This window comes from Rattus norvegicus, chromosome 9 (assembly GCF_036323735.1).
Source record: "Rattus norvegicus strain BN/NHsdMcwi chromosome 9, GRCr8, whole genome shotgun sequence".
Taxonomy (NCBI): domain Eukaryota; kingdom Metazoa; phylum Chordata; class Mammalia; order Rodentia; family Muridae; genus Rattus; species Rattus norvegicus.
Genome location: NC_086027.1, coordinates 66,861,523 through 66,873,904, shown reverse-complemented (window position 1 = coordinate 66,873,904; position 12,382 = coordinate 66,861,523). Strand labels below are relative to the sequence as shown.

The window sequence follows — 12,382 nt, the reverse complement described above, 5'->3', positions numbered from 1 at the left end:
CTCCTCAACCTCTCCGCACACCCCGACACATTGCCAGACACTCCTCCAATGGGAAAGGACAATTGCTTTGAGAATGGGTCTACAAAAGTACACGGGAGATATCAAAAGGAACTTTCCAGAAAAAAATGTATTCTGGGAACTGAATCACAACATCAACAGAAGACGAATCTGAGGAGAGGTCTGCAAAGTCCCTTTCAAGTGTCAAGGCCACAACCAGCAACCCAGAGGTGGGCTAAGTGCGCTCAGGTTCAGACTGTGCCCACAAAACAACTGATTCCCTCCGCCAGCACTTCTGAGAGCGACTCTACCTAGTGTCCACAACACACTGGTGACATGCATCAGTCTGGATGCCCAGAGCCGCACAGAGAACTGGGTATGTGCATTCCCTAGGGAAGCTGCAACAAGTCAGGATGAACTTGGTGCAAAAACACCTCTCAGTTCTAACAGCCAGAAGCACATGGTTCCTCCCCGAAGGGACCTTAGCTTTCCTGCACTCTGACAGACACCACCTGGCTACTGCCCTTTGCCTGTGCCTCCATCTCTCCTTCCCCTTCCAAACCCAGCATCACACCGCATCTCTGACTGCCTCTCTCCAACCTTATCACAGTTGCTGATTTTTCTACTCCCCAACAGTTTTTATCACTCCTGTTCGGAACACACAATCTGTCTGAATGGAACGGCACACCAAAGTGAGTGGAGGTTGATTACTTGCTCGTTGAAGCTCCGGTTTCCTGTGTTCCAGCCATGTACTTGCAGCGGGACTAACCGGGGCCTTCAGCTCTGACCACAGGACCTGGGGAAGAAAAGGTCTGTATTAACCACTCCACTCCTGTGAGCAGCCATCATTAGATTATTTCTACGGTGTTCAAAATGCTAGCATTTGGGCGTCAAGCAAATGACCAGGTCAGAATCACACCTTGTACATGTGATCTAATAACTCTTAGGTTCTGAAATTAACCCGATCCGAAGGTAGAGCTATATATTAACTTTTCGTTTCTAGCTAAAATCATAGATATCCTTGATCCAATTACATCCTGCTTTTATTGCTTTTCCTAATAACGGAAGTAAGGGGCAAAATCAGATTTTTGCTTCCAGCAGCTTAAACAGATAAAAATCAGCCTGACTGTCAAAATCCAGGTTGGTCTTGTCTGGATGAGATGAGAAACAGAAAGATAACTGAAGGTGATGAATGTGGACATTAACAAGGGAAAGCTCTTGGCTAATCAAGTAAACAAACGCAGTTCCCAGATGGAGTTTCTACAGCACTGGAGGAAGCAGAGCGTCTTTTTATGGTTATTTTCCTACAGCAGACATTCCTTAAAGAGATGCACATTTTACAATATGGTGTGAGCAGCAGTAGCATAGTTTTTTGTTTGTTTTGTTTTTCCACAAGTTTTTCATTCACCAGCACTGAAAGCTTAATTGTGATCATGATAGGCTACTTTACCATCCCTTTCATGAGGGTGGAGCCTAGACTCAGAGGAGGATGTAAGCCAAGAAGCAGCAAGGTCAGTGTGGCCTGGAATCACAGACTGTACGGTAGCCATAGGTACCTGTGGGAATTCCCCCGCCCCTCCCCACTCCTCCCCACTCCCATGTGTGTGCACATGCGCATGCCTGTGTGCCAATGTGGATGTCAACCTCAGGGATCATTTCTCAGGAGCCATCCTTTTTTTGTTTCTTGGTTCAAGACAGGGTTGAAGTGGAAATGTATGGGTTCTTTGGAAAGTCAGGTGTGTCAGATAACATTTTGTTGGAGCAGACATGCAAAGGAATGTTTACCTGAAGCAGAATGGGTGAAAGGATGCGGCTCGAGACCCCATATGAACAACAATGCCAACCAACCAGAGCTTCCAGGGACTAAGCCACTACCCAAAGACTATACATGGACTGACCCTGGACTCTGACCTCATAGGTAGCAATGAATATCCTAGTAAGAGCACCAGTGGAAGGGGAAGCCCCTGGTCCTGCTAAGACTGAACCCCCAGTGAACGTGATTGTTGGGGGGAGGGTGGTAATGGGGGGAGGATGGGGAGGGGAAGCCCATATAGAAGGGGAGGGGGAGGGGCTAGGGGGATGTTGGCCTGGAAACTGGGAAGGGGAATAACAATCAAAATGTAAATAAGAAATACTCAAGTTAATAAAGATTTAAAAAAAAGAGAAGGAAATAAATATAAGCCAACAGTTGGTGGACAACACTGGATGGTACCGGTATGCCTTGCCATTCCTTAAAGGTCATGACCTCATAGAAAGAAATGCACCAAAAGACTTCTGGTGGTGTTTGGCTTTTGCTAAGACAGACTCATATTGTGTTTGGGTGAGCAAGGACCCACGGGAGGACAAGTGCTATTTGGAGTGAGTGTAAGTAGACAGTGAGTGACAGGGGCTTGCATGGCTAGCTTTGCAACACTCCGTTAGTCTAGCGTCTTCATCTTCACTAATCTTCACTTCATTGAGAGAGGCACAGCAGAGGACTTCAGGTGTCCCACCTGGTCCTGGTTGCTCCTGTTGACTCGTGCCAGTTCAGCTGAGGCCTGGCTGTTTCTGCTGGGTCATGGCGCTGCTGCTGGCATGCTGGCTGTCTTGACTGCTGGTATATCCTGACAACACAGATTGGACTTGCTCCAAAGAACTATTTCTAAGCAGGCCCACTTCCCTTATACCTTTATAACCTTTCTTTTCCTTTACTTCTGATGGGTGGTGGACTAGAAGTGGAGTTAAAGCATTTAAGAGCCATCATTAAAAGTAGGTTTTGAAAATCTAGGCCCACACAGGGTCTCTTGCTAGGACCTGGGGCTCACTAGTGAGGTTGGGCTGGCTGGCCAGTAAGCCTCAGGAGTCCTGTCTCCATCCTCATCACTGTGATTATAAGCATGTGCTGCCTTCACTGGCTTTCCACATGCAGGTGCTGGGGCTTGAACTCGATTTTCACTCTTGGACTGGAGCACTCTGCAGGTAGACTAATCTAGCTCCCCAGCGCTCGCTCTCTCTCTCTCTCTCTCTCTCTCTCTCTCTCTCTCTCTCTCTCTTACTCTTAAGTGGGAAAGAGATTATCTTGTCACAAGTGTGGAGACCCGAGACACACAAATTTGCAATACCAAGCTCCTACTACATAGGAAGATTTTTCTCCTACTCTAGATCCTAAGGCATTTTCTGTTCTGTTTTTAAGTCCCTTCACTGAACTCGGGGTCAAAACATGCTTCACAGCCCAGCCCAGCAAAGCTGGAGGCAGAGTAAACTGTTGTCTCAACATCTATTCTTGCCTTCAATGCAGAGACCCAGGCTTCCAATGTCAGCTTTCCTCCTCACCCCCACTCTCTCTATCGCTCTTTCTTTTTCTCGGTGGAATAGAATCTTGTTGTGCTTATCAACAACTAGAAGGCATCACCCAGGTCAAAGCCATAGTTCCCAGTCTCCATGCAAGCCCACGGGGCAGGCAGCATGTGATGGCCAAGGGAATATAATAGCAGAGGTGATCTGGAGGGCTGTAGGGCATCCCACTCTCTTTAGGTCCTCCCCTGGAGTGATGTGAGGCGAGGTCTTGAAATGGAAGCCAGAAAGTGAGGGCAGCAGCTGAAAAAAATGTAAGTCTGAGACCCCTGGTCACAGGGCTTTCCCCATTGGAGCGCCTGGGCCATTACACTATAGAGAGACCGACTCACTTGTTTTCAGACCAAGGTTTCTGTTTCTCTGATCTTCTGTTACAGCAACTAAATCTATTTCCCAAGCAATATTTACCTCAAAAATTTCCCACACCACCTTCTCTGGATGTCCAGCATCCATGATTCTTTGGCTAAGGCTGGATGCCCTCAATGTCAGTATACACACATCCCGGCACGCTGAAGAGATTATATGGAGAGGCAGGGAACTGATTTTTGAATCACCATTAGAGTCTTTGGAAAAGCTGAATCATTGAGATAATATACAGAGACCCAGGGAAAACATCAAGTAGTCCCTGTGTTTAATTTCTACCATGAAAGCAGGGTGCGAAAATCAGAGACAATAAAGAGAAATGCGTATCCCAAACAGTCGTGTGATGACAGAGGGCTGCTTGCTGGGTCCTGAACAGAAGCTTCCCGTTCCAGATAAAGTGTGGTGGTAAACCACCTCTTCCACAGTGGAAAGGAAACAGTGTAAAACTGAGTGAGTTGGGTAAGAGTTCTCTGATCCCTTATTCTATCACTTCAACTGTTGGGTCTTTCTCTGGAGATATTTTTAACTGGATGGATTTTCATTTTCCACAATAGTAGAGCTCTTCCCTGCGAGGGCAGGTAACCTCCAGAAAGCTTTTTCATGCAGGGGCCTGGGCTTCTTGTTTTAAAATGTGATTCCAACATCTTCTTTCCTCACCCCATCACCCTCCTTCTCTTATCCCAGTTCCTCTTTCCCCCACTGCATCTGCTTTGGATTCTCAGGAACTAGAAACAAGGTTTCATGTGACCATGTCAATTCTACACTGTGCCAGAGTCTGAAGAGTGAAATATTGGGGACAGGATGTACACATTTGTTTCTAGATGTGTGTACACGGGCAGGGGTGGGGGTTGGAGCTAGGGAGGGGCTTCAGAATGTGTGTTCAGATATGACGAACAGCTATGCCATGTTAAAGACAGACACATATAGGTAAAGGTATGCATGGGCATACATACATGTGTTCATGTGCGTGCACGCACGTGTGCATGCGCATGCGCATGCGCACGCGCGTGCGCGCGCGCGCACACACACACACACACACACACACACACATATCAAATAGCAGGAGTCTCAGGCTTCAGAATGGATACATCTTCACTGAACACAAGTCTGTTGGTTCTAACACTGGGTCTTTGTACATCTCATTAATTCTTTTGAGAAGAGAAATAGTGTCATTGGTTTGGAGCAGATATATTTGAAACTCCAGAAAACAGTATTAGAATGCAATAAAAGTTAAGCAGTGCAGGATTACTTACTAGGAAAGAACGCACATCACCGGGACACTGCTGGGCTCCTGCTACCCATTTCTCCCGCTTAATTCACATGTGTGTTTGAAAAGATAAAGCAGCCACGCTCCACTAAATCTCCTCTTGCTTTGTCAGCAAAGCCTGCCTCACTTGTTCATGGCCTTAAAGTAGTTTGGGGGTAGAGGCTCGAACCTGGTTAGGGACAAAAGAAGTAGAAAAGGGGGTGTGACTGCCCTCTTTGTCCATGACTCATCTGCCCAATGCAAGGGTAAGGGATTTGCAAATCTTCCTGGCTCCGTGTTGCGCATGACCGTTCTCTAAACCAAGCAACTGCCACTGTCTTAGACAGTTTTGACAAAGCAGAACTTCCTTGTAAGAGAATATCTCACCTGGGCTTGCCAACTGTTCACATCTGGTTGACCTTAACAACAGGGTCGGGGGGGGGGGGGAAAGGCTACAGTATGTAGGCTGCAAAAGATTAGGGAGAAGACTCCATCCATATGTTTCTACTGGGAAGCCCTCCCCAATGGGTTTTGTAGGTGTGGCCTTTTAGGAGAGGTGCACCTACAATCCTGCAAGTAACCCCTCATTTATGCTTTGTAAGGAAGTTCATTCAATAAACTCATTGGTTCCCCTGCAAGAGCTTAAGTAGATTCATGCTTTGGTTTCTTGGGACTTAGGAGGGGGAATAGAGGCTGCTTAGGTCTCCCTCTGGGAAGGAACTTTAGGAATAGGGTTGCTCTGAAGCTTCTAGAAAAGTATCTTCCAAGTGCAAAAACCAGGAGTTTAGTCTCCTCTTGCCTGCTTTCTCCAATTCAACACTGTGTGGAACACCATGGTATATTGCTAAATAATTTCTGATTGTGGGTGGGGGTGGGACTCCCTGAAACGCCAATAAAACTGCTCTGACATTGAGGCGCTGCAGGTTTTGATCATTCACTCCACTAACTATATTGCTTGCACATGGAATACACACACACACACACACACACACACACACACACACACACGAGAGAGAGAGAGAGAGAGAGAGAGAGAGAGAGAGAGAGAGAGAGAATGATTCAGTACATTCCAGTACATTCAGTAGCAGTGAGTTAGTCATCCTAGGACACCAAAATCCACGAATTCTCAATCCTTATATAAAATGATATGGCATTTGCATATAAGATATTGAGTTTTTTATATACATTAAATCATCTAGACTAACTATACTACCTAACAAACATAAATGCAATGTAGAAAATTATTACACTGTATTATTTAGAGAATAAGATCAAAAGAAAAAGAAATGTATATGATTTCAGCAGGCTCTTTATTTCCGGGTACGTTTGATCCACAGTTGGTTAAACCCACAGAATGGAGGACCCATTATGTACATTTATAAATGTCAAACATGTATTTCAGTATGAACATGTCTTATACTTTATAGGATTATTCAAATAGAAATTGGAACATGTCAGTACATTGCAGTGACAGCCCACTGGTTTCCTTACTCTCTCCCGGAGGCCACTGGTCCAGACTGTAAATGTGCTGTAGAAGCTAAGAGAGTAACTTCTGAAGGATTAGGGGAGTCCAGAGGGGCACTGAAGGGGCACCAGGCCATGCCATGCCATGAGCCCATCCCTGTGCACTGTCAAGCAGCTCCCACCTCAGTGGGAGCTGAGTTAATAACAGCTGACTGGGTGGGGCTTACAAAGACTGAAGGAAAGGGGGAGGGCCCAGTCGAGACTCATTTCGAAACACCTTGTTCAGGAGACTTATGAACAGAGATGGGATAGAGCCTGGCTCCCATCACACTGCCACGGTCACTAACATGCTGGAGAAGAGCAGGCACCAGAGTCAGTGACTGGGAGAGAGCAGAGCTGGCTCCATCCTGTAGGGTGAAACTGAAACCGAGAAGTCTTGGTTCAGTTTGCTATAGGACAGTGGGGATTCACTGATATTTAAAGTTAAAAGCAAAATCATGTCAATATTTTATAAAGATCAGATGGAGATCAATATGCACTGTGGAGAGAAAGGTTTGCCTTTGATTAGAGTGGCTCAGAAGTCTACTGGATAAAGCAGCAAGTGAAACACCGTGGACACGGAATCCCCTAACGGAACGCAAGGGTCGGCTAGCCTGCCATGAAGGGAGAGGCTGTTTCAGACGCCAGACCGTGCTACCCTTGGCCAAAATCACAACCCAAGTGGTTTCTGGAAGATTCTATTCTGGTTTTCTATGATAAGTAATCTCAATATGAGCTGGCATTCCATTGCTTCTCCTTAAAAGCTTGGAGTTTGCTCTGCTGTCCAAAGACCAAGTCTCTAACACAGGACATGGGACACATCTTCAAGGTTTGCTGGAAGAAGCAATTTCAATGCTGTTCTGCCTGGAGGGCGCATTCCCTTTGGGTGTGTGCTGTGAGTCTGTGCTGGGTTTCTGAGTGGAAGCAAATATTCTAGTCACCTACCAGACAAAGACCAGGAGGAAATTTGTGAGCCAGTTCAGTCAGGGCTTTCCTGAATGTGACCTTTCGTACTTTCAGTTTTGAGGTTTATCTGTGGGGTAAGTTGACTGGGTGGAAATGAGCTGGCCTGAGAGGGTCAGATGGTAACAGTGCTGCAGCTAAGGAAACCCAGGCCTTTCCATGGACAGGCTGATCGTGCACACAGTTACATGATGGGCCTGGGCCGGTACACTTCAGCTTTCAAACGCTGTGTGCTAGATTCTTCTACGACTTCTTCTGCAAATGGTCTGCATGTGACCAAAGCCTACTTTCCAAGTAGAGTTCTTCAGAAAATACACCCACGGTCGGGTCTGCTGGCCAGCACTGCCGCTTCACTGTGAGGCAGACAGGATTGAATCCAGACCATACCATTCGTTCGCTTAGTTGGTTCACGGGGCTCTCAGGACACTAGTGTCGCAGGAGTGCTTGGCAAATGACAGCCACACTGCTCCACATGAGGGCAGGGTTGTTTCTGTGTCAGCAGTTAAGCAACTGTGTTTGGGTGCCTTCAGCTACGAACGGATTAACCTTGTCATCTCTCAGGAGAACATCTTCGATACGCGAGGAAACGTACACCATGCTCTAAAATAAACGGAGACTTCAAACCCCAGCGCCGTTTCACACAGCGCGTTCCGACGGTCTACTTACATGTAAACTGATCTAAACCTAGTTGCTGTATTCAGTACATATGAAATGAGAATAGCTTTTTCTTTGTTCTCGCCACATAAAACACAACTGTGCTTTAACGCCTAGCCAGGAAGAACTGAAGCATGGAGAGAGGAATTTGGTCCTGGGTTATCTTTGCAAATCTTGTTTCAGCTAAGAAAGTGGGCATTGGACAAGAATAACAAAAATCACATGGCATGTATAATTGCTTTCTTTTCACTACTCCCCCTCCCCAAAGGGAGAAATCATTGATCTTTGTAACTCCTGCTTGTCTCCAAGGACAGTGACAGGCGGAGCTGAGGGCCTGAACCTCCAAACTCCTGCCAATAATGTTCAAGTGGCAGGGCAGCTTTTAATGATGGTGGGTATGGCTTTGCTTCTCAGTAGTTCTCTTAGCCAGCCAGGAATGTGACAGACTACAGCAGAACCCACACCTTGGTTCTATTGCTACTGTTAAGAAGCACTATTTGGGCTGCAAGGGTCTCTCCAGAGAGGCGGATCAGACGGATAAGTACAGGGCTGAGAAAAGCCCACACCAGAATTAGACAAAACTCATGAAATTGGACATCTGTGAAGATAGACATGTTGCAATAGTTTTTATCCTAACAAAACTCTTCTGCATCCTAGACAACGATAATTCCACGATTATTAAGGCTTCGTAAGTCCTTTATCAAGCCGTCTTCAGATTTTTATTTCCTAAGTCAGTTGATAACAAATTTATCATTCATTTATAATAATTCCATTTTCTTTGCCTTGTACTCACTCCGAGCATGACATCATACATAGCCTTGGAGAATGGAAACTTCCTATTCTTTGGGAGGGAAAATAGGTAATGTTAGTGACTGCTTGTTTTTTCCCTCTTTATAAGCTAAAAATGTGTAATTCTTAACACTTTTTTTTGGAAACCATTTTTACTTCTAGATTTATGGAAAATGTGAGGATTTTCTATCTCAGGATATGGCACTAGCTAGTTCATCTGCTCTGACGTTCCCATTGTTCTCTCACTGTTTGCAGGTCGGTGTGTAATGACATCACTACTCCTCCATCAGACCTATGCAACGTGCGTGCACAGTGGGCTTTGCTGTGTGTTCTCACATTCAGAACTATGCTACAGAGACTTCTATCAGAAAGGCTACCACATGCAGACATTTAGTGAGCTTTGCTTTCTGGTATGGAATTCCAATAAAACATAGATAAAAATGCTCACTTACCAAGAATATACTGGGTGAGTCATTCAAAATCACAGGCATAAATACAGTCAGTGTGGGCTTAAGTCAGTCTGTAAATAGGAATATAAAACAGGAACACTTGCGTGTGTGTGTGTGTGTGTGTGTGTGTCTGTGTCTGTGTGTGTGTGATATGCATGTGTGCAGTGAATGTGTGTCCACATGTATGTGGGTAGCATTCCCATGCACACACATGCAGAGACCATAAAGGGACTTGCCAGCTCATCCCCGAGTCAGTGTCCCAACCCCTGAAGCTTACTGGTTTGGCTAGGCTGGGTAGCCAGGGAGCTCCCGCCACCCACCAGTGCCAGTCTTCCTACCACCACCCTCCCATCCTGGATTCACAGGCACTGACAACTAGGTTCAGCTTTTAAGTGGGTGCCTGGGACGCAAATCCAGCTCCCTGTGCTTGCACAGCAAGTACCCCTAACCACTGAGCCATCTCCCCACCCCTAAGGTGAAAAGTCTTAATAGACAAGTTTTAGTGTGTTGTATAGGTACAGACAATAAGATCAGTCTAAAGAACTAGAAATAAAGAAAGAACTCTGCCCACGATTAGTCTAATTTTCAACCTTCCATATACAAGGGTCTTGTAAAATAGCCAAACACTAGAGTTGGGGACGGCTTGAGATTCTCTGAGTTATATTCTCTGCCAGTCATGTGCAAGTGCATTTGCTTCTCTGTTTAAAGAGGCAATGGCTGCACGATGCAGTGCAGAACGGGTGCAGCACACAGCTCAGAATCTAAAGCCGGAGCTCCAGGCTTGTTTTTAGCAACTCGAATATTTCAAGTTCTCTGAGCACTGGTTTCATCCTTTGTGAAGTAACTCCAAAGACCAAATGCCCATGTAGAAATCTTTCCAAACAATGAACATGTAAACTGCCGAACCTATGCAACGATATGTGGTCAGGCATATGTCTGTGTGTGTAAGTGTGGTCATTAGCATGACCCAATGTGTGTGAACACCTCAATGAAAACACCTCAATGAAAGGGGATTTTTTTTCTCTTTTTCTCTTTCACAAGCACCTGGTTTTTATAGAAAGTTAATTTTAAGTCCAAAAGAATCACAACATGTTAGGACAAGAGACCCTGGTAATCTATACCTGGTCCTATTTCTGGGTCACCCTTTAACTATGTCTACTTTCCACAGCTCTCCTAACCTTAGAATCCATGACTTTCCAAGAAAGGCCGACTTTCCCCACAAGAGTTTTCACAGAACTCAAGGGCTGACAGTGGAGGGCCGTCACAGGGAGATGAAAGGGTTACCAGCCCGGGAGAGGGAGGAGGGGCTGCCTTTTATTATGTAGACTGGAAACTTGTTTGTCAAGTTCTTGTAAATCTGAGATTGTAGGAATATCCAACCAGACTTTACAACCATTCTTTAAAAAGTCACTCACAGCTGACATTTCCAAAATGTCATGTTTAGCTACGAAACACAAGCCCGGCTAGACGTCAAAGGTGCGCCTTTGTTCCTGGAAGTTGGTTTGTTCAGTTACAAGCAAAGAATGAACACACTCATGGCTGTTTTCTTTTGAATTGGAAATATTTTCCTGTGTATACCCAGACAGTACTTTAAAATGCAGGCAGGAACAAAAGCTTTGTGCATTTCCCACAAACTGTCATCCAATGGGAGGGCAGCACAATAACAAGAACTCTTGGCAGTAATCGGTCTCAGTTCTGGTGGTGGCCTGTGAGTTACAAGAGTGAAGTCGTAAGGAGGTTGGACGAAGTCTCTCCCAGTTCTTTACCAGGTATTGTAATTATCCATCAAGGAATGTAGGCAAAGGCCAAAGTCACCCCACTGTACAAAGCGAGCACCCCCAACATACTTTCCCACTGATGATAGAGCTTGCACAGAAACTCTTGGCTTTAGCCAACACATCTGTTCCTTCATGGGATGGAAAGCAAGGTCTGAGCTAATGAGTCACACTGTCAAAATTATGGACATAGGCAAATAATTGCACATGATTAGTTAAGCTTAGGTCAGCTCCAAAATGCCTTTCTGAAGCAACTGCTTTCAAAACAAACTCCCTAGGTAAATGTTTAATTTCATTTAAGCCTCACTGACACCAAGAAAGTGTACTTACTTGGACATGCTAGGGGAATATGGATGGACTCAGTATCTTTATCATAGGCCTTGTGAAATGTGCCCCTCACAAAAGCAACCCCTCAATAATAGTCACTATTTCTACTTCACAACTATTATTCAGTACAATAGTCCTTGTTCAATACAGGTAGTTGTGTGTTTAGTCCTCAAGGGCAATGGGCGCTGGTCTGAAGGACAAACACCTGTCCCCCACCCCATCCCGTCCTGTTTACGCCAGGGAAGAAGCTAAACTGAGAAAGACTTCTTTAAGAGGTGATATGGTTATATTTTAAAGTCTAAAAGTTAAGGGGTCATCACAGCTACTGTGGGTGGAAGATAGAAAAGGGCTTACATGGACTAAAACTATCTGGGACCCACCTCCATTTGTTCTTGCTTTCTGAAATAATGGTAGTGACTTCATTTAAAATGTTAGGCTTTTCCCCCCTTTTTCATAACAAGCAACATTGAGAGAGAGAGAGAGAGAGAGAGAGAGAGAGAGAGAGAGAGAGAGAGAGAGAAAGAGAGAGATGGGTCGGTTCTGGCCCTTGATTAGCAGACAGCAGTGGCATTGCCTTTAAAATCATCTACTGGAGCATAGACAGGGGGCCTCCTCCTGAGCTGTGCAATCAAGACCCCACATTTCAATGAAGTGATTGTGCTCCTTTGAGCAAGGTTTAAATGGGGCCAAGTTTCCTTTTCCACAACCGTCCTCTGATGTGGTTTCTAGACTAGACTTTTCCATCCTCGTTCCTTTGCTCCCCTAGGTTGAAAAGTCTGGAATGGAGATGTTTGGAAAGCATCATCTGTCCTTTGATGAGGAAGGGAGCTGACATGGGCCAGCTATAATTGTACAGTAGTGCTGAGCTAGAGGGAAGGGAATCCTTAAAACAAGAAGGCTCCAAGTTCTAAAGAACCATACACAGCACGGAGATCCTCCTTCCAGCAGCTGCAATTACATGTGGCTTTGAGAACACCCAGGAA

The 12,382-nt window shown here is 45.4% G+C and overlaps 1 protein-coding gene across 17 annotated transcripts in view; it reads right to left on the bottom strand.

Annotated features, from left to right (window-relative positions):
* Spats2l (spermatogenesis associated, serine-rich 2-like) overlaps window positions 1–12,382 on the bottom strand; it is a 173,868-nt gene that overhangs the window by 114,180 nt on the left and 47,306 nt on the right. For 8 of the 17 annotated variants that reach the window (XM_006244992.4, XM_017596460.3, XM_063267197.1 and 5 more), the window contains exon 3: window positions 709–793. The exons of 7 other annotated variants lie outside the window; for them this stretch is intronic. In XM_006244992.4, the coding sequence (XP_006245054.1) occupies window positions 709–746 (38 nt within the window). In that variant the 5' untranslated portion in view covers window positions 747–793. 2 more of the 17 variants (XM_039083629.2, XM_008767110.3) reach the window with 2 other exon arrangements.